The 22,872-nt window shown below is 45.0% G+C and overlaps 1 protein-coding gene across 25 annotated transcripts in view; it reads right to left on the bottom strand.

Moving 5' to 3' along the window:
* Positions 1-22,872, bottom strand: part of LOC146195028 (uncharacterized) — a 413,834-nt gene that overhangs the window by 152,664 nt on the left and 238,298 nt on the right. For 23 of the 25 annotated variants that reach the window (XM_084597638.1, XM_084597655.1, XM_084597631.1 and 20 more), the window contains 5 exons: positions 21,019-21,057; positions 15,673-15,708; positions 10,846-10,884; positions 8,199-8,237; positions 4,585-4,623 (listed from right to left, as the gene is read on the bottom strand). In XM_084597638.1, coding sequence (XP_084453764.1) covers positions 4,585-4,623; positions 8,199-8,237; positions 10,846-10,884; positions 15,673-15,708; positions 21,019-21,057 — 192 coding nt within the window. The remainder of the gene's footprint in view (positions 1-4,584; positions 4,624-8,198; positions 8,238-10,845; positions 10,885-15,672; positions 15,709-21,018; positions 21,058-22,872) is intronic. The other 2 variants (XM_084597643.1, XM_084597644.1) reach the window with 2 other exon arrangements.

The following is a 22,872-nucleotide window of genomic DNA, read 5'->3' as shown; positions in this document are numbered from 1 at the left end:
TGTTCGGCGTTGGACCGACGTCCAAACGGTGGCCTTGCTTTCCGCATACGTAGCAGATCTGCCTCGTAGGCTGATATGGGTAGGTCTTGAATTCTCCAGAACGGTAAATGACCCACTGCGGTATATACGGGCAGTCGAATGTGATAAGCGCGGTTTCCGACCTGCCCAGCATTCTCGCTTCGCATTTCTCCACTCCTTAGGATCGAAGCTGCAGCCTCGATTTAGGTAGCGCCGGTGATTGCCCCGGCATAACTGATGACGGCACGCTTGAGGTCATCCGGTAGGGTGTATAAGTGTTGGTTTCATAGGTTTGGTCATTGATAGTGAGCTTTTCTATCTTCCTGAGCACGTCGGCAATGTACAGGTCGGGCGTGCTCGCAATCATTATGTTCGATCCGGGCCGGAGTCTCGTATTGGTATTGTTCCTTTATCTGTCCTCCGCTGGCCGCGACGGTGGAGCCTTCTTTGCTGGCGGTGGAGTGCAGCCACTCTCTAGGCTATAATTTATTCAAGGACGCAGAAGCATGGGAGTCCGCACTTCATAGCGAAGGCCCGGCGACACAGGCTAATATAGTTCGTCTGGCAATCGAAGCGGCAAACCGCTTCGTCTACCCTCTGCCCTTTACTGTGACATCGGGCTCTCTGGACGCCTACGAGCGGCACCGGACCTCCTGTGGTGCCCCTTTCGCACAATAAAACCTTTCATCACCACATAAACCTCGCGTGCATGTCCGATAACTGTCCTATATTTAAAAATCTAGATTTAAAAACCTGCCTGCCTGCCCGCCCGCCCGCCCGCCTGTTTGCCTGCCTGCCTGCCTTCCCGCCCGCCTGCCCGCCTGCCTGCCCGCCTGCCGGCCCGCCTGCTCGCCCACCCGCCCACCCGCCTTCCTGCCTGCCTGCCTGCCTGCCTGCCTGCCTGCCTGCCTGCCCGCCCGCCCGCCTGCCCGCTTGCCTGCCTGCCTGCCTGCCCGCCCGTTTGCCTGCCTGCCCACCCGTCTGCCTTCCCAACTGCCTGCCTGCCTGCCTGCCTACCTGCCTGCCTGCCCGCCCGCTCGTCTGCCTGCCTGCCTGCCTGCCTGCCTGCCCGCCTGCCCCCCCGCCCGCCCGCCTGCCTGCCTGCCTGCCTGCCCGCCCGTCTGCCTGCCCGCCCGTACGCCTGCCTGCCTGCCCGCCCGCCCGCCTGCCCGCTCGTCTGCCTGCCTGCAAGCCTGCCTGCCTCCCTGCCTGCCTGCCTGCCTGCCTGCCTGCCTGCCTGCCTGCCTGCCTGCCTGCCTGCCTGCCTGCCTGCCTGCCTGCCTGCCTGCCTGCCTGCCTGCCTGCCTGCCTGCCTGCCTGCCCGCCCGCCCTTTTGCCTGCCGGCAGGCAGGCGGGCGGGCGGGCAGGAGAAAACTTTCAGCACGAGAGAGTAGAGGAAAACGGCAGACGTATGGGGTGCTTTCGGGATAGAACATCGTGACACGTAAGATGGGGAACGACGCAGGAGCGTTGCTGGAGGACTGGTGCCACGGAGCGCCTGCTGACTGCGTCCTGTCTAGCCTACGAACCGGATGATCAGACCTGGGAGGGGCGATGGAATCCTGCTGATCGCTCTGCACCTGGCCGCCGACCAATGCGATCACACCTAGATAGAGGCCGACAACCTTAGCGCCCCCATGTGCGTTTGGCGTCGTGCTGGATGCGCTCGATAGATGCACCTCGAAATCTGGCGTTTCTACCACTGCACGGTAATCTGAGGCCTTTCGCATTGGTCGTGCTTCTCCAGCTGCTTAGCCGCCTGCTGGCTTGACCCAAGTTTCAGTGGACACCGCGATCCTTGCACTCAGAGCCCACTCGACCAGGAGGGTCCGCATGGACTTCACTCCTCTGCTGCCCGGTGCGGTTGCTGGTTTCTGTTCTTTGTCTTGTTTGTTAAGCTAGGTATTTGTTACTTGTTGCTTGTCTACTATAAAGTTTATTTATAAAAATAGATGTTCGTAGTTTAACGTTGTGGTCGTGCGTACTTTTGATTCCACCGAGTCGCACTTCAATTGGCGGGCTTGAAAAAACTTCCTCATAGTTCTAGTGTCTACGGAATGCCGATGCCGGTCTCTAGGCTATATAAGGAAATTATGTTTTGAGGCAATATGAGCGCTTCAGATTTTCTTGCCTTAGGCGAGGGCATGGAATTGAAAGATACTGAGTTGCGACCGTGGTTGCGAGAAGAGCTTCAGAAGGTGCGAGAATAGAGAATCGCTGAGTGCGTAGCTAAGAAGGAGAAACTGGGGTTAGAGGCACGTAATTTGAAGTTGCAAATAAAGCCCATGAAAGCGCTAATAATTCTCAGCCGCGGATAGAACGGCGTGACGTACATACTACCTCCATATTCTCCATAGCTTTATACCGCCGTTCAATAAAGTCGAGATCATTTAGCCGCCGTTCAATTAAACTTGAGATGGTTTAGATGCCTATTTGAAGAGATTTGTACATGTGGTCACAGATAGGGTTAGCGAAAGGAAATCTAGGCTACAGCTTGGAGGTTATGTGTCAGTGTAGAAGCTCTAAGTGTATTTCGTCGGCTCTCGCTTGAAGATTCATTTGACTATGAGAAGGCTAAGCCAGACTGTACCATCCTGCTAAGGCAGAGTGGTACGGTCCAGGGATTAGTATAAATCTGAAGAAGGAACGAAAGAGATTAGTAACAAAGTTCGTAAAAGACATTACGGCTTAGGGGGAGGGCTGAAAAGATCACGATCTCGCTACAGAAAGACTGAATAGTATAGAATTACGTCATGCTCTAAACGAGCATGACGACATTAGCCTAGAGGCTAATATATTTAGTATTATATTTCCTCAGTAATATATTCAGAGATTTATTTACTGAGTGCGCTGTAAAAGTACGCGACAGGATAGGTAGACGGGATAGTGGCAAGCTGTCTAAGGATTTGATTAAGAAACGCCAAAATACAAAAGCCTGCAACCTAGAAGACCATGAAGAGAAAATTGGCAGATATACAAGAGCTAATCAACAAGAAAATAGGTATCCGATATAAAGAAGTATAGAATGGAGAGAACTGAAATTGAATCGGGACCTAGATCAATTATCGGAACAGACGCCTTCTCGAGTCATGACATATACAGTCGACCACAAACAATATGAAACAAATAATAGGCAACCTCCCGGTTGTATACTTACAAGGTCTTCGCTCCTTCCTGACTACTTCACACAAGAAAAAGAAAGGCGCCAGCGGGCACCCTTGCACCGAAGGTACCATGACTCATGTGCGTTCCTATCCCCTCTGCTTTCTTCTCAACTCTTTCACCCCCCATCTCATCTACTCCTCACTCTTCTTCTCCTCCTTGGTCGTTAATTTACTTATAGCTGCACCAAGCCCCGCATCAAGCACCCTTCAGGAAGGAGCCGAGATGGCTCCGAAACATCGGGTTTTGTAAAGTAAAAAAGTGATGGCTGAAGAAATTCCAAGTTTCATAAAGATATAAACGCAACCAGAAATGGAAACCTGTCGAACTGCTATGCTTTCATCCAATAATATTGGACGGTAAGTACTCGTACTTCCGTTTGGCGTGGGCTTTGTGAATTATAGGTGCGAAATATTGCATTTTACACAGAACTGCATTTTTTCATAGAAAAACATTGTTTATGTTTGTGAGCCGCGTCTATTTATGTACATAGGTTATGACATCTAACTTTGTTTTTCAGAGCATCGAAAAACCAAGAATACAGACTGCAGAAAATGCAACAAGTGTCATTTATGCGTCTTACTGTAGGCGTTAAACAAGAGTGGAAAGCCCAGCAACAATATAATGTCCTGAGAGAAACTTGCTATGAACGCATTATAAATATTGCTATTTTAACGCAGTAGCGTTAAGGAGCTCGTGTCGTAGAAAAGCCGGTGTCGCCGGCGTCGGCGGCGTTGGCCGTGAGTGATAAATCCCTGCATGCACTTCATAAATAAAAAGCAACTTCCAAGTTGAGCTGGGTGGGAATCGAACCAGGGTCTCCGGAGTGTGACACGGAGACGCTACCACTCAGCCACGAGTTCGATGCTTGAAAGCGGTACAAAAGCGCTTCTAGTGATAGCGGTGTTGCCTTAGAAACGTGCCGTAGAACGTTATACTGCGGTGTATATTGGTAATTATGAGCACGTTACTGACAGAAGTCGCAGTTACACGAGTAGCGAAGTACGTTTCCGCTACATTTTTTCTGCGCTCTGCGCGCATGCAGAGCCATCTTGCGGCAAACACAGAAGAACCCCTCCTCGCAATGTGCTGCGCTGCCCCGACACGTGGCGCGCCACTCGCCCCTGACGTTTCGCCGTGCACCCTGACGGGTTGTAGAATCAAGCGTCTTTCCTTTCTTTAGATCACTATCTTCGCTCACCCGCTTCTCCCCTTCGGGCCGCGCGGGTACCGGTGCGAGGATGCCCCAATACCCTTGCGTTTAATAAGTTTTCTCGACGAGGTGCAATAACGCTATCGCGTTCCACTCTTGAAGGCGAAGTTTAAGCGTCCTCCAAATTTTAAAGTTAATTTAGAATTTTCAATGAGTGATAATTGAAATTGCCGTCATTCCAGCATGCTTACCACTTGAATCATCGTGACTGAGGTTGTCAAGACAGGGGTCTGCATAAAAAAAAACAATAACGGTTATAAAACTTTAAAACCAAATTATAGCAATCTGTAAAAATCCTTCTTTTCCTACCATTTTATTATTCTAAACTGTCAAATATATTTCATTCAGCAGCAGGAGTGACAGAGCGAGGAACTATAACAGAGATAAAAAATTTCTAGCCTAATTGTTGGTTGTGGAAATATATTGGGCAATATACCATAGACATATACTTTGTTATTTGCATTAAACATTTTCGGCACATTAATTTCATGAAAGGTTCCAACTGCGGTACACGTCTGGTAGATACTAACTACACCGTTTGAAAGATCACTGCCGCAGCAGTGAAAAAGATAAAATTTTAAGGTACAAAACCAACTTCCGCCTTTATTTGCGAACACTAAGATATAATTGCAACGCCGGGATAAAACTACAAGGAAGCTTCCGGAGGCCTACTCCGTCCGAAACAGACAATAGCAATGTGTAAACCAGCCTTTCGTTATAATGGATGATAAAGAGATTTAGTTCTTTGATAATAAATAATTATGTCCTTTCTTTTCAGTGAGAGGCGAGGAAATCTTTTTTTTAGTTATTAGTCATGCAGGGATTGTAACTTATGTATGGTACTCCGTGCTGCTGGCAATCTACATCGCGCTAGGGCTCTAAGCTTTTTGTTGACATTAGAAAGATTTTGTTAAATATGTGTTTCATTCCAATGAAAGTTAATGGCCAGTCACCGCATGTCAGTCCGTCTTCTTCCTTTTCGTCTTGTGTCTTTTTGCTGAGTAACTTTCCAATGTAAACTACCAACTTGGCCATTTGTCTATCCTTCTTCACATTTGGTAGAATTCGTATGCAAATCCCAAGAGCACTTACTTTACAATAGCAGTTTTGGTCTGCCCTATTCATGTAGCTACAACTCGTTATAAATTTCTGCAGGATCATCATGCGTTTACTAAAAAATATATCAGATGCACCAAAACAGCATTTTGTGACCTAGCCACATTCGTAACAGAATGAATTCTAGCATATTAAATTGTAATTCTAAAAAGCTCCTTCGATTAATGCATTCGTACTCTCTCGATACTGGATATAATTCGTGGAACGTCTCTTTCTTTTTTGGACATTCAAAAAAAATTAAGCTCTCATTGAAAAGCATCATCATCACCACCATAATTATCATCATCAGCCTGACTACACCCACTGCAGGGCGAAGGCCGTTCCCATAACAATCCGATTAACGCGGTCATGTGCTAGTTGCATCCACTTGAGCCCTGCAAACTTCTTGACCTCTCCGCTCACCTGACTTTCTGCCGCCCCAACTACACTTTCCTTCCCTTGGAATCCACTGTTTACCCTAAGTGTCCATCGGCTATCTTTTCAAAATACATGTTCTGCCCATGCCCATTTCTTCTTGATTTCCACTAGAATGTCTGTAACATTTGCTATTTCTCTTGCTCACTCCGCACGCACCCTATCCGTTACCCTTACCTTTAGCATTTTTCGTTTTAAGGCCCTCTGGGTTGTCTTCAGCTTACGTAGAACCCTCTTAGCCTCCACGTTTCAGCCCCTTAGGTGAATAAAGGTAAGATGCAACTTTTTAATACCTTCCCCTTGAGCGCTACCGGTAAGCTGCTAGTCATAATCTCCGAGTGCTTGCCCAATGCGAGCAATCACAATGTTATTTTAATTATTATTTCCCTTTAGTGATCCGGATCTGCGCTTACTACCTGTCCTAAGTAGACATATTTGCCTACTACTTACAGTGCTTCGCTACCTAACGTAAACTGCTGTGCATTCCCGAGGTTGTCATCCATTATTTTAGTCTGCTGCATATTGATTTTAACCCTACCTTTCTACTTTCCCAGCCTCGATCATCAATGATTCTTTGCAGTTCATCCCCTGAGTTGCATAGCAAGGCACCGTCACAAGCAATTTGCAGTTTACTATGGTATTCTTGAATTACACTTATACCTGACTGCTCCATTTCCAAGGCTCTGATTATTCCCTCGAAGCAAGCTGCGTATAGTACTAGAGAGATCGTGTCTCCTTGCCTACTACCTTTCGTTATAGGAATTTTGTTGCTTTCATGATGCAGAACTGTTTGCTGTGCAGCCACTATATATGTCATCCAATACTTTCACTCACGGCTCGCCTACATCCTGATTTCGCTGAATGCATGACCGCCCAGGTTTCAACTGTACCAAATCCTTTTTCGTAATCAATTAATGCCATGAATAAGGGCTGGTTATATAAAAGTGTTTTTCTTTCAGCTGGCTGTTGTCCTTCTATTAGCGATTTCCTTTGTAAATACGTTATGTGTAACTGACAGTAAGCTGATTGATCTGTAATTTTTCAGTTCTTTAGCATCCCCTATCTTATGAATTAAGATAGTGCTTGCGTTCTTCCATGGTTCCGGTACCGTAGATGACGCCAGGCACTGCATATACAGGTTGGCCAGTTTTCTTAGCACGATATCAACGTCGTTCAACAAATCTGCAGTTAACTATTCCCCTCCAGATGATTTGCTCCTTTTCACAGTTCTAACGCTTTCTTAATATACCGGCGGAACGTCTGCCTGCTTTACCCTACTGCCAATCTCATCATTTTCCTGACTATATCGGCTACAGTAAAGGTCAGTATAGAACTCCTAGGATACATTGACTATCTTGGCCATATTCGCGATGATGCGGAAAACGGTTTTTGGACTTTTCACACATCAACAGCGACGATGCGACAAAACATTCGCCAATCTTCGGTAGGATGGCAACCTGGTGACCCGAATTATCAGCCTTGTTTCCAACAAGGACGGAGAGTTACGATGCGACGCAGCCTTGCGGCTGGCGAACCTAGTCGTTACCAGTCAAATCTTGATTCCCTGTGTGCACCTGCCGGAATGGTAGGAGGATGTCCTCGGTGTTATCCTCCTTATAATCGTGATACGATAAGTGGGTCTCCCGGTCTCTACTTCTACTGGCCGCCGCAAGGCGCTTTGCATTTTGAATACTTTCATTAAACGTCGGGAGGCCTATACCTCACCAACGAATACACGTATCTCACAAAGACAAGTTTCGGGTCGCTTTCCACTTGACCGACTACCTATCTAACACACCCAATTCACAACTCAAACCTTCTGCCATAAACGCTCGCCCCCTCTTTTCCTGCTACAGATTTGTTGTAGCAGCATGAGGTGGCGCCACCAGTCCCATCGCTGGGGCAGTGGCTGGTCTGGCGTCGTCGCTGCCGCATGAGATGGGAATATTTGACTCCTTTTGATCGAATCAGGCAAGTACCCCTAACAAATTTGATATTAAAAAATACTAGCGACAAAATGCCCTTTCTGTGCAAGCTTTTAACTGCGAGGATTCCACGATATAGCTGGAAGAAGCATTCTACATCGCGCCTCTAATTGTGCAACGCACTGTATAATTGGTGAACGCTTATGAGCACGGAAAGCAACTGGAAATAGTTGCTTTCTTTAATTATTTTTGAAGGCTCAAAAATATATTGTTACAGTGAAGTACGAAACGCAGCAAAGAGGGCTCCAAACGCCTTGACAGGTTACATAGCAACCATCAAACATGCTTACCTGTAGAACTTGCGGTTGTGTGGTCCTCAATGCCAAATCCTGCGTCGTAAAACATGTTTACAGTGTTTATAAATATCTAAAAACGAGAAAAATTATGCTGCAATGCAATGTTTTTGTTTCACTGACAATTCATTTTTAACCACAAATGTGAATGCATTAACTCAATGTGCTAGAAAAACTGGCTAATTGTGAGTAGTGCTACGGTAGTGATTTTAAAGGAGATAGCAGCATTTGTGGCTTAATTTGTCGACAGTGAAACAACGGTACTCAAAGAATATTCCACTGATGTACGCTTATTAAGTTCAGTTTGGACCGAAATGGCGTTTAACGAGTTTTGGACGCACCCCCGTAGTGGTGCAGAGGTTAGGATGCTCGACTACACTGACCAAGGATGCGCTATCGAATAACGGCAGTGGCTGCCGCTGTTCGACGGAGGCAAAACGGAAACGGAAGACGGTGATGTCCTGTGCGATGTCAGTACCCAGGTAGTCGAAATTTTGGAGCCCTGTTCTCTCATAGTCTAAGTCGCATTTAGAAGTTAAACCCCTAAAACCAAACCAATCCGAAACATTCACCCTGCAGTAGTATTAAAGTTATTTTATTTCACTTATTTCACAACCATGTAGGCAGTGTCACTGCTTAGCACGACGGTTGCAGAAAGACCGTCTAGAGTGCTTAACGGCGATATTCAGTGCGCTCAATGGGTGACATGCAGATAGTACTATTGCTTGAAGGCGAGGGGGAAAAGGGGAGTTTTTGGAGACTTGAGTAGGTATACTGCAGAATTCTTCCTCAAATTTGAAGCCTATCTCACACGTATTTCTATCCTATTTCGTGTTATGCCATTCTGCGGTCCAGTTGAATTTTAAAAAAAGATGCCGTTTCGGCCCACGCCAGATGAAGGTTTCTTTGCATATAAGGGAGAGAGCAAGGAAGAGAGAGAGTTAAGCGCAAAAAAGAAAAGATATTTGAGTTAGGCCAGGGACATCAGTTGCATACATCTGCCACCCGCTTTTCGCACCACAATCGATTTTTGGTTTGTGCTTACTTTTTGTTTTGTGATTACCCATTTAGGTAATTACGGTTTTTGTAATTTATTAAAGATTTATTTTAGATGGTAAAAGCGATATTTAAAGTTAGCACTGTCTAAAACTCTCATTCCTTTATTTGCGATAAAGAAAGCATCAAGAGTATCTGTTTTCAAGGCTCAAAAGAAAGGACGCGAAATAAATATATCAAATGAGTAGCGATTTCGCCCGCCATGATTGTGGCGCTTTCAATCGTGGTTTGAAGGAAACAAATCAGCTGCAGCGGCGGCTATGGATGGTCCCGGTGCACCAGCAGGCTGACATGGTGGGGATGGGTGGAACAAGCTCGACGTGCTCGTTGCCACTAGCATTGTCATGTGCGCCTGGCTGATACAGGCGTAAAACCCACATCAGACAATCGGCCGGCCGCTGCAGCAGTGCTGCTGATCAAATTCAGCAACTGATCTCGTTTGCTCAAAGTATAAGGGAGATCAACACGATCGTGGCGCTCAAATGCTTTAGTCACAATATTTTATTTGCATTTCGCGGAATTTCTTTACAGCACAGGAAAAAAGGTAAAGGTATGGCTTTATTTACAGCAAATAATGCAGAGGGTTCCTAAAGGTGCTCTTTAAACTTTAAAAACACAATTTTTTGTCTAAAGCCAACATTTAGCAAATAAGAAAAAATACCTCATTTATTCATTTTTTAAACATAAGACTGTTTGTAGAGCACAAGAAGTGCGGCAGCAGTACTTAACTTCTTTCCTTAAACTACCTAAAATATCCTATTTTTAGCCGTACACTAAGTTTATCTATGAGATCCGATGATATAGATATGTGCAGAAAACGGGTCCCATGACCACTTGTTATTTTCAAACCTTCAGCTTGTCTGCTGAAGCAGTGTTAATGATGCAATGTTAAAATAAAATGAAAAACGAGTCACAAAGTGCGTCAAACACTTGGAAAGATCCTATTACATGCATTTAAGCATGCCTATACTGGAGATAATGCTAACACAGGAGCACTTGTTTGATCATATTTGGAGGCATGTGCTATTAATAAGGACGGATAAAATGCAACACGACACAAGCGGAAGTCGCGTGTTGTGCTTATGTCATATATATGTATTTACCGCGACCCCTCCTTCAGCAAGTAGCGCATGCATCCGAATACTACCACTAAAGCCACCGTCAATTATATCGTCGTCGCCAAGTTCTGTATTGAAGAAAATGCAATTAAAGGGTAAAAAATCTGTAAATAGCACTTTTCTTCTTGATAGAATTTTGTTAAGAAGACCTGTTATTTATACTGCTGAGAGATTGTTCCGAAAACGTGTAATGACGCTTACATACGGCTTACTTTTTTAAAATCATCAGGGCGAGGAAGGACACTAAACTGCAGCAAACAAAGCGCGATTATCGCATCGGAATTTGGGGCGAAATGCGCATGTTAAGAAATTTGGGAAGCCTTATAATTAAAATAGTGGCTGAGGTTATGTTGAAGCATTCTGTTTTATGAATGCATTATCAATAAGAGATGCTTAATTGAGTGAAAAATGCAGCATAAGCGTCATCAAGCGTCGCAAACCGGGAGACAGAGAAATTTAAAAATGCTTACCTGCAGAGTCAGCGCCGCTGGAATTGTCAAGCCCTTTTCCTGTATTACATAAATGTTAATACTTCTTATGAATGCTTAGAAAATAAAAAAATAGTCATCTGCTGCAATCCATGCTTTTGGTATTCAATACATTTGAATGAACAAATACCAGCTGTTATTATCCTCCAAACCATCGCAGAGAGATATAAAACACCTAATTTGGAGCAGTACTAGTCAAGGAATTGGGAAGAATATAGCAACGTACGTGGTTTATGATTTTTGTTGAATGCGCGGCAGTTCGGAAAAAGAACATATATTCGGAGCAGCACTTTTATACACTTTCGAAGCTGCGTTATTTGATGCTTAGAAAGCTCTGCTTCATCAAAGGCTGCAGATCCGATTTTCGCATGGTTGCATTTCGCACGCACATCGTAATAGACTTATGCTGAACGAATTGGCTGAAGTACGAAATAACACCAGTCTAGGATTTCTTTTTTTTTTCACATCATTACGGCGATGCAGCAGAAGGAACCTGCACTGCATAGCTGGCGCTGCAATTGTTCAGCAGCGTGCCTCAAACATTCTGCTGTTAGCCGCTTGGTTCGCAATGAATGACCGGCTATATTCAGCAACATTATAGATACTTGTGTGACTGATAACGTCCGTGCCCCAGTGTCATCCGTTAATAACTATAGGATTATTAACGATGCCCCCTTAATGGTGCGCCCACTCACAGACACCCTTAGAGTGAGGGAGGGTAGCTGTTCCGGTGGGAAAGGAGATGCCCTCGACTTGCGTGCAAGCTCAGCCAGACTTGCGTGGAAAGCTCTCAGTTAGCAAGGCAATCTCATCAGCAAATCGCAGATTACTGAGATATTCTCCATCTGCCATCAACTGCTCCCATTCCAGGCATCTCAATAGTTCCTCTAAGCAATCTGTAGTACTGGATAGACTGCGTCCTTGCCTGACAGCGTTATATATCGGTTTCTTTATTTTATTTTCCGCCTGTCGGGGGTAGCGCACTGTGTACTGCGCTTCACAACCGTGTTCAAGAAGGCGGATTCGAATATCTGGTGTCGGTGGTTGGTTTTCGGTGGAGGCGAAAAGCTTGGCGTACATATTCTGTGAGATGTCAGAGCATGTTAAAGCTAATCAGTTGATCAAAATTTCCGGACCTCTCCACTGCGCGGTCGCCCACAGCCGGAGACGCTTGGGGATGTTTAACCCAGTAAAAAAGGAACTAATTTTTATGGAGAGCTATAGATCCTGTGCCGGCACTCCCATGTGTTTTCCTATACGGCTCATCTGCATCCTGATTTCGCAATGCCTGCATGACTGCCGAGGTTTCTACTGAGTCAAATGTTTATTAGCAGTCGATGAATGGTATGTGTAGAGTTTGGTTATATTTCAAGCATTTTTCTATGCCCTGATTTATATATGGTATGGATATGACCGATATTGTAGTACCCTTTCTAAAATTGTCCTTGATATTATCCGTTATCACAAAATTAGGACCACAAAATAGGAAACCTGAAATGCAGTTTGTGTGATTGCGTAGTATGTGGCCTGCTGCAATGCAATTGACTATTTCAGATGCTATTTTTGTACATGCGTTCTAATGATTCCACTTTAACCGAGACAAACCGCTGCAGACCGAGCATAGAATGGGGGCCATCATGGTTTAAAACTGCCGCTTTGAAAGAGCTATGTGCTTGGAGATCTACGCTGAAGCACGAGCGTAGCGCACTTCATCGAAATGAACCAGCCACCACATTTCATAGCCAGCACCTATGTTCCAATAGAATATTCAGGTTCCGCGCATTCATTTTGAGATAGGGGACATGATGCTAGCGCCAAAATCAAAAATAAAATTTATATATTTTTGTGCAACTACACTTGTCCTTATCCTAGGCAGGCTAAACACCTCATTTCTGAACGAAAGGGCTACATTTGAAGTTTTAAGAAGGTTATTTCGAAAGACGTTTGTGCAGGCTGAGCTATATCATGCAGCGGCACACCAATTGGGGGCATACATCGGTCCCCCAATTCTGCATTATCCTGGCCTAATCATACACTTTGTGGGGTGACAGCAGTGTTACCCACCAGCGCGTTTTGTCATAGAAGGTTTCACACAGGACCCACCTTACCAAATTCACGACATTGGGGGAAATAATGTTATTTGTCTTATAAGGAGCGCCGGCGTATTAGTGTCGCTGTATTTACTCGTCGTCAGCGGCGGAGGATATTTGTTAATTCGCCGTGTATCAACCTGACCACCAAAGGTTGTTGCCTTTAGTTTCCCCTACCGGGGAATAGGAGACATTCGTCGCACACGCTTATCCTAGTTGCGGCCTGGCGACTCAAAGGGGCCCTGTATGACAATTGGGACCTGAACCGGTAGTTTGGTGGCGCAAACTCACCGCCACGCAGATAGTTCTCGATTTCGTGCGGTCATCTCCCGGTGCGGCGTCGTGGGGCGTCGACTGCAAATCTGCGAAGTAGCGTAGGCCGGCCTCACTGTAGTGGAAGCATAATGGCCGGTTGTTCGCAGATCTTAAGACGTCGCACTTCCAGTGGCTTGGAGGTCGTCGGTGTCTTGGCGGGCGGGGCGCCAAGGGGAAGCTTTCAGGAAGAGGATGGTTGCACTGAGCGCTTGGAAAGTCACGTCGGGGCGCAGAACGCCGTAAGGCAGCAGCAAAGTTCATCGCTGCTTCTTCTGCCACGGAATCATCGGAACCGTCACTTGAGGGTCAGCAGTGCCTGCTGGACTTTCTCACGGACGACGTCTACAAGCATCGCTATTTGGGGCTGTTAGGACGAGGGCAGGAGTCGTCGTAATACTTCGTCATAGCCGTAACAGTGGCCTGAGAGAAAGTATTTTTGCGAACGGTTGTACTGGCGGGTCCCGGCTTCCAAAGTCCTGTCTGTACTCGCTGCTTCCTGCCAGAATTTCGCCGGAGTGTTTAACCCCTGGCGTATAAACCGGCAAAACGTTGGTCTTTACGCCGTGCATTATGAAGTTTGCCTTTTCCTTCTCGGTCATGTGATCTGCGCGGCGGAAGAGGCGCGTCATCTATTAAACGTAGTCAAGGACGGACTCATTCGGGAGTTAAATTCGGGATTGAAGGTGGGCCTGGGATTTTTATTTTCGGGCAGCATTTTCAAAAGGCGTCACAAACTATCTCCCAAATCTCTCCCAATCCTTCAATAAACCTAACAATTTTTTAGCCACATTCGGGTAAAAGCTTGAGGAGCAAAGTAGACTTTGCTTAGCTTCGTTTCCTCAGTCCATGCGTTGTCGGTTGACACAAGTTCAAACAGGTCGAGCCAGTCTTACACGCCATCATCCGGTCGCCCTTGGAAGCAGGGCGCTAACGGGGGTGGATGAAAATCAAAGGCTCAACAGGTGTTCAACAGGTGCCATCGTCGACGGTACGTCACGCTGTCGGGTTTCAGCACCTCTACGAGATGTCACGGGGCGTTGAGAAGGCCGATGACATAACTGAAGATTTTGGGTGTGCACTGAAGGAAAAACTCTATTTTGCTGACTTGCGCCCGCAAAAGAGCTAAGCGATTTGGCAGCGGCGATAGCAACAATCGTGTGCTACGTTCGTCTAGCAAAGAAAGCCGGTTTCAGGTGTCAGCGCTCGATTAAAATGCTGCAAAGAATGATCGAAATAAAACCGCAAACGGCGACTAGTAAACCTAGAACATTGAAGAAATATGAGTGGCCTGCATTTTTGAAAAACATCTCGGATCATTTTATGTGACAAAGAATCTCATAAAGCTGCGGCTCGCGGCAATGAGCATGATCAAACAAAGAGCACATAATTCATACGAGTGCAAGAATAAGAGTGATACAGCCGTATTTCTGCGGCTACCGAAAACGAAAAATGCAGATTTGAATGGTTCGTGGCAATATCATCTCGTCCTCATCCGTGAACATCGGTCTTCTCATTGTCTTGTCACCTCGTAACATTTTGGATGGAATACTTGGGTAACATTTCCCCTCTTCCTAGCCCGGATCTTCTGCACACAGCGCCTGCTTCTGCACCCATCGCTTGACTTCACCAGTGTACCGGATCCGACGCGACCTCATCGTACCACCACTGCGCCCACAAGGCAAGGCGAAGGAGAGACGCAGCCAAATGGCCGGCCTGATCTGGGACGCCACCCACATGACCGCAAGACACGGCGAGACCCGATCGACCGGATCATCCCACTGACCCGTGATGCCATTTTCTACCATTTTATTTGTTTTCCCAAATAGTTAGAAAAGAAAAGAAAAAAGGAGGAGCCCTGACCAGCAAAAGTTTTACAAGGCTTAAAGCCAATTAAAAAAAAAAGGTGCGAAAGCTCAAAATTAAAAAAAAAAAAAACAAAAACAAGATTTATTGCATGACTGAATGACGGTTACTGAATGAGCGAAGATAGAAGAGGAAGAAGGAAAGAAGACAACTGCTTGCCCCACAATAATCTCGGAATTGTGCCTGGCCAAGGACACTTTCGCACCATAGAAAACCACATTTTGGGAGGTGGTTGGAAAGCCGAGATGCCCAACCAAGAACCCAAAAATACAAGACGCACTCACACATGAGGACAGCACCCCTCCAGTTGTTATGTAGTGCGTACCTGTCCTGGGCCATTTTGATTTGACCGACCTATGGCCCAAAAGTGTTCTGGGATAGGCACACCATGCAGTCATGATAAATTCAATAAAATAGTTATACTCGTCATGGTCAGGGAAAACGTCATAGGCAATGGACAATAGTCGTGGAATCCGAAATGCAGCTCATTCTACATCAAACTCCGCCCAAGGTAATATTCCAAGAATGAAAACATGCTTACCTCCTGATTCAGTGCTGAGATCCTCAATGCCTAATCCTGCATCGAAAATACGTAATTAAGGTTAAAAATGCTTTATCTTAAAAAAAAGGGAAATGTAAAAGGGATGCCTCATTCTTGATGACGATGTTTGTTTACCAGGTGTTTTCAAGTTTGTGTCAAGTTTGGCGTGGTCTGCTGTACTGCATATATGTCAAAAATTCTAGTTTGATATGATTGTTATGTTCAATGGCATTATCAGAACGTGTATTTTTCGCCGATTTTCAACGTTATTAAATTGGAGCGGTTGAGATGATGAGATATTGATATGTCTTCCGTGCGTGATAAATGAGTCGAACTGTCTTCCTGAACTTCCTCAATAATTTAGACATTCATTTTAGTATGCGAATCTTAGACCACGTCAGCATACTCCGGTAGTGGACGCACGAGCGAGGTACATAGGCTACAAGCTTTGTTTTAGGAGACACATTTTAAGCCGTTGTCTCAATAGCCATAGTGTTTTGCATGCAACTGGAACTATGTTTTTTATATGAGGGTTCCAACTGAGATTCGAGCTTATTGTTACTCCAAGACATTTGAATTCTTTGGTTTTTATATAGATGCGGTCTGAGACAAGCCCACGCATCCTTCCCTGCATAAGCGACGCCATCGACTGCACTTTTCCGAATTTACATTTTTGAAATTGGGCCAGAGATCTGCCTCTCGCAAATCAATGCGTCCAACGGACAATGAGATTACAATTTTCATACATCAGATGGCCATTGTGAATTTAATCTCCTCCCTTTCATTTTTTCCAATGCACCCGTGACCTTCGAGACAGTAGTGGATATTATAATTTGTGGTTCAAATTGAAGATGTGTATACGTTGTAGTTGTACGCGCTCATAACTTTTCTTAAGACATTCGACGAGCCCAACGACCGTATAGTTTTCTTACTAGACGGTTGTACAAACTGAACTTGAGGGGACCTCCTCGTCTTACTACATTCATCACGTCAGGCACTGGTTCCCGAGTCTCCGGCGCTTCTGTTCATGTTTCCGCCGTTTCATTACTCGTTTTGCTCATATCACCTTCCTGTGTACAAGCCCCACTGACAGTGATGTGAATTCGAGTTGACACCTGAGTGTGGCCCTGCTAGCTCCACCAAAAATACTTTCCGTTGACCTCCCTTTGCTCCAATATTTCAGTTCATCAGCGCCCAAGGTGCACACCAGCGCAAAGTGTGTTGGAATGGGCATGGGTCTCTTCCAGTGCAGGGAAGGTACCGGGTATAGTGTTTCGTAAGAAAGTCCTTGTCTGCAAGCTCAAGAGGAATTATATTGTCATAAAGCCCGAATGCGGTCGTCAATAAGCAAATTTTCGTTCATATCCCTATGCAAACCAGCCCACGTTGCCATCGAACCCTATCCTGGTGCAATAAGCTCAGGCACCAGTAGGAGGAAGAAACTTTTGAAGCTATACCTTTACAACGCCAGGTTTCAAGACTATAGCGTGGTTAAGCATCAGCCATGTCGGTACCGGAGAGGATAGCCGTTGTCAGTCTGACCACACCCGCTGTAGAACGAAGGCTGTTCCCAAATCCCTCCAATTAACCCGGTCCTGTGCTAGTTGCATCCTCTTGACCCCTGCAAACTTCTTGACCTCATCCGCTCTTCTGACTTCCTGCCGCCCCGGCTATGCTTTCCTTCCCTTTGAATCCAGTGTTTACCCTGAGTGCCATCGGTTTTTTTTTTTTCACAATACCAAACCTGCCCTTGCCGATTTCCTCTTGATTTTCACTAGATTGTCCGTAACTTGAGCCATTTCTCTTGCCCACTCCGCACGCATCCTATCCGTTACTCTCACTCCTAGCATTGTTCGTTCCATGGCCCTCTGTGTTGTCTTCAGCTTACGAAGAACCCTCTTAGCCTCCACGTTTCAGCCCCTTAGGTGAATAAAGGTAAGATTCAACTTTTTAATACCTTCCCCTTGAGCGCTACCGGTAAGCTGCTAGTCATAATCTGCTAGTGCTTTCCTAAAGCGCTCAATCACAATGTTATTTTCCTTATTATTTCTCTTCCGTGATCCGGATCTGCGGTTACTACCTGTCCTAAGTATACATATTCGCCTGCTACTTACAGTGCTTCGCTACCTAACGCAAACTGCTGTGCATTCCCGAGGATGTTAACTATTATCTTAGTCTTCTGCACATTGATTTTTAACCCTGCCTTTCTACTTTTCCGCTCTCGGTCATCAAACATTTTTTGCAGTTCTTCCCTTGAGTTACATAGCAAGGCAACGTCGTAAGCAATTCCATATTACTATGGTATTCTCCATCTACCCGTATGCCTTACTGCTCCAATTCCAAGGTTCTGATTATTCCCTCTAAGCAAGCTGTGTATAGTACTAGGGAGATCATGTCTCCTTGCCTAATTCCTTTCGTTATAGGAATTTTGTTGTTTTCATTATGCAAACTATGGTTGCTTTGCAGCCACTATATATGTCATCCAGTACATTGACGCACGGCTCGCTTACATCCTGATTTCGCTATGACTAATGATCGCCCAGGTTTCTACTGTATCAAATCCTTTTTCGTAACCAATTAATGCTATGAATAAGGGCTGGGTATATACCGAGTATTTTTCTTTCAGCTCGTTGTCTTTATTCTATTAGTGATTTCCTTTGCAAATACCTTATGTGTAACTCACAGTAAGTTGATTGGTCTGTAATTTTTCAGGTCCTTAGCCTCCCTTTTCTTATGAGTTATGTTAGTGTTTGCGTTCTTCTATGCTTCCGGTACTGTAGATGACACCAGGCACTGCATATAAAGGTTGGCCAGTTTTCTCAGCATGATATTCCGTCGTTCAGCAATGCTACAGTTACCTGTTCCTCTTCAGATGCTTCGCTCCTTTTCATAGTTCTAACGCTTTTTTAATATACCGGCAAAATTATGCCTGCTTTTCTCTACTGCTAATGTCGTCATTTTCCTGACTATATCGGCTACTGTAAAGGTCAGTATGAAACTCATCGGATACATTGACTGTCTTGGCCATATTCGTGATGATTTGGAAAACGATGTCATTCAGACTTCCAGAGAAATTAGAGTCCTTCGGACTTTTTATACATCAACAGTGACGATGCGACAAAACAGTCGCTATTGTCCGGTAGGATGGCAACATGGTGACGCGAATCATCACCCTTGTTTCCAACAAGGGCGGAGAGTTACAATGCGACGCCGCCTTGCAGTTGACGAACCTAGTCGTTACCAGTTAAATCTTGACTCTTTATGTGCACCTGCCGGAACGCGAGCAGGATGCCTTCGGAGTTATCCTTATAATCGTAATACGATCACTGGGTCTCCCGGTCTCTACCTATACCAGCCGATGCAAGACGCTAGTCATTTTGAATACTTTCAGGAAGCTTCGGGAGGCCTACCGCACCAACGAATACACGTATCTCACAAAGACAAGTTTCGGGTCACTGCCTGCTTGCCCGACTACCATCTAACCCACCTTGTTCACAGAGGATAGATGTCGCTCTACCGCCCAATTTAGATGTGTCCTCTATAAATAAATAAATAAAAACATTTGTGGCCCTTCTCCGCCACCATGCCCAAACAGGACCGAAATGGCTAGCGTGTGTGGCGGGCGAAAGCCCTGGACCATCATTATTGAAGAAATCTAGGAGCTTTTTACATTGTCGCCTCTGGTGCAAACCCCAGGGCGTTTACACGTACGTGGTCAATCACGGGGGAAAAGAGTAGACGGACTTACATTGAGAGCCTAGTCACCACTTCACGCCGCAGAGCTTGCCATCTTCTTTAGCCTCCGACTCCTCCTCCTCCAAATAAATATTAACCGATTCTGGTGGGACTAGTCAAAATGTTCAGTAATGGTGGACTATTGTCTAAGCTTACGATATCTTTGCAATTATAGCCGAGACTCGGATCCCGCTTTCCTATCTCTCGTTTAGGCTCCATGTCATCAAGGTCTCCACGGGAATGGGGCAGTCGATGCCGCCACATGGGCGTTGTCATTCTGGGCATTTCCCGCTTGCCCGACGAGAACCAGTATTCCGATTTCAATCCGAGTGACACATTAAAGAAAATATGGAGTAAAACAAATCCACACACTTAACTGTCCCCAAATGACTGGGGAAGGCTAATGAGTGGGTACGCCTGCACATGCTTTCTAACAAGATGTTGCACTCGGCTACCCTAAAACGTTTTGATACCAAATTTAGTGGGTGGTGGTCGCACTGTAGACACTGTAGGAAGGTGTCTAGCACCAACGACATGGTAATAGCATGGCTCCAGAGGCCATTACTGCACAAGATCTCTAAACCCATTCGCGAAAACTGGGAGAGGACGATGCTCAGCTGCTGCACCTTCGAGGCCCAAAGGGCCTTAACTCAGCGCGACTGGGCTGCAGCAAAAGTCAATAGAGTGCATGAATAAGCATCCTACATTATGCATTGTAAGAGTGATACCTTGTAGGTCACTTTATCCAACAATACTCTGTATATTTGTTAAAATAAATTCTTTCACCATCACCCTGCTTTTCGGCGATGATACTGGTCAAATTAGATACTTGAATTAAGATGCTTTGACAGGATGTTTTGGCCCTCCTCTTAGACAGACGCTGTGATCACAGTTCCTATCTGTGAATTATTGGAGTAGGTTAGGAGCGCTCAGCGAGAAACGCGAGTGGGCCCTAGCTTTTCAATGACGGGGAACACAAGCCTACCATGCACTCCGATATCGCGCAATGTTGTGATCGCGAAAGAAGGGTAGTCTTCTTCGAAGGGTAGACTTTTTGCTACACAGCAAGCTGTAAAATGTTTCTTGTTTGGCACTGGACTGGCGGATAGCACCAGTCAACTTTGCACCTGCACGGTTGATGTTTACATTTTGGTACCGTACAGAATTTATGCCACAGGCCCGTCAACGTGGGTTTCGTATAATGAATGTTGTCGTAAAATATGAAGCATACAAAATTTATTTTCTAAGAAATGGGTTCATTTGTTTTCATAGAAAACTATGAATATGTTTGTTTACAAATTACGCTCTGGAACTGGGCTTTACGCCAACCTTAAATTTCCGTTTTTAGGGCGCATACTGATGAAGACGAAAATAGACTGCTAAATAGAACGAGAGCCAATTGTGAATCTTCAAGCGGGCACCAAATAAAAGTTAATATAATTGGGGAACGCTTATCAGCACGAAAAGTAACTGGAAATAGTTGCTTTCTTTCAATTATTTTTGAAGGCTCAAAAATATATTGTTACAGTGAAGTACAAAACGCAGCAAAGGGAGCACCAAACGCCTTGACAGGTTACATAGCAACCATCAAAAACCATCAAACATGCTTACCTGTAGAGCTTGCGGTTGTGTGGTCCTCAATGCCAAATCCTGCGTCGTAAAACATGTTTACAGTGTTTATAAATATCTAAAAACGAGAAAAATTATGCTGCAATGCAATGTTTTTGTTTCACTGACAATTCATTTTTAACCACAAATGTGAATGCATTAACTCAATGTGCTAGAAAAACTGGCTAATTGTGAGTAGTGCTACGGTAGTGATTTTAAAGGAGATAGCAGCATTTGTGGCTTAATTTGTCGACAGTGAAACAACGGTACTCAAAGAATATTCCACTGATGTACGTTTATTAAGTTCAGTTTGCACCGAAATGGCGTTTAACGAAAGTTTTGGACGCACCCCCGTAGTGGTGCAGAGGTTAGGATGCTCGACTACACTGACCAAGGATGCGCTATCGAATAACGGCAGTGGCGGCCGCTGTTCGACGGAGGCAAAACGGAAACGGAAGACGGTTATGTCCTGTGCGATGTCAGTACCCAGGTAGTCGAAATATTGGAGCCCTCTTCTCTCATAGTCTTAGTCGCTTTTAGAAGTTAAACCCCCAAAACCAAACCAATCCGAAACATTCCACCTGCCGTAGTAGCAAGATTATTTTATTTTATTTATTTCACAACCATATAGGCAGTGGCGCTGCCTAAGCAGGATGGTTGCAGAAAGAGTGTCTAGAGTGCTTATTGATGATATGTCAGTGCGATCAACGGGTGACATGCAGTTAATTCTATTGCTTGAAGGCGGGGGGGGGGGGGGGGGCGAAGGGGAGTTTTTGAAGAATTGAGTACCTAGACTGCAGTTCTCTTCCGCAAATCTGAAGCCTATCTCACCCGTCTTTTTATCCTATTTCGTGTTATGCCATTCTGGGGTCCAGTTGAATTTAAAAAAAAAGATGCCGCTTCAGCCACCGCCAGATAAAGATTTCTTTGTATATATTTATATATATATATATATATATATATATATATATATATATATATATATATATATATATACGGGAGAGAGCAAGGAAGAGAGAGAGTTAAGCGCAAAAAAGAAAAGCTTTAGCCAGCCTTTACGAAATCCAATCTTTGAGTTAGGCCAGGGAAATCAGATGCATACACCTGCCAGCTGCTTTTCGCAAAACAATCAATTTTTATTTTGGCTTACTGTTTGTTTTGTGATTACTTATTTAGATAGTTACGGTTTTTGTAATTTATTAAAGAGTTATTTTAGATGGTAAAAGTGACATTTAAAGTTAGCATTGTCTAAAACTCTCATTCCTTTATTTGCGATAAAGAAAGCATCAAGAGTATCTTTTTTCCTGGCTCAAAAGAAAGGACGCGAAATAAATATATCAAATGAGTAGCGATGTTGCCCGCCATAATTGTGGCGCTTTCAATCGTGGTTTGAGGGAAAGAAATCAGCTGCTGCGGCGGCTATGGATGGTCCCGGTGCACCATGCAGTCTGACATGGTGGGGATTGGTGGAACAAGCTCGCCGCGCTCGTTGCCACTTGCATTGTCAAGTGCGCCTGGGCGATACAGACGTAAAACCCATACCAGACAATCCGCCGGCCTCTGCAGCAGTGCTGCTGATCAAATTCAGCAACTGATCTCGTTTGCTCAAAGTATAAGGGAGATCAAAACGATCGTGGCGCTCAAATGCTTTAGTCAAAATATTTTAATTGTATTTCGCGGAATTTCTTTACAGAACAGTAATAAAGGTACAGGTAATGCCGTTATTTACAGTGAATAATGCAAAAAGGGTTCCTATAGGTGCTCTTTAAACTTTAAAATCACATTTTTTTGTCTAAAGTCAACATTTTGTAAATAAGAAAAGTTACCTAATTTATTCATTTTTTGAAACAAAAGACT

The sequence above is a fragment of the Amblyomma maculatum genome, chromosome 3 (assembly GCF_055883805.1).
Source record: "Amblyomma maculatum isolate TAMU_Amacu chromosome 3, ASM5588380v1, whole genome shotgun sequence".
In the NCBI taxonomy this organism is placed as follows: Eukaryota; Metazoa; Arthropoda; class Arachnida; order Ixodida; family Ixodidae; genus Amblyomma; species Amblyomma maculatum.
Note: the sequence above shows the minus strand (reverse complement) of the source record. Positions and strands in the feature narration are given on the sequence as shown.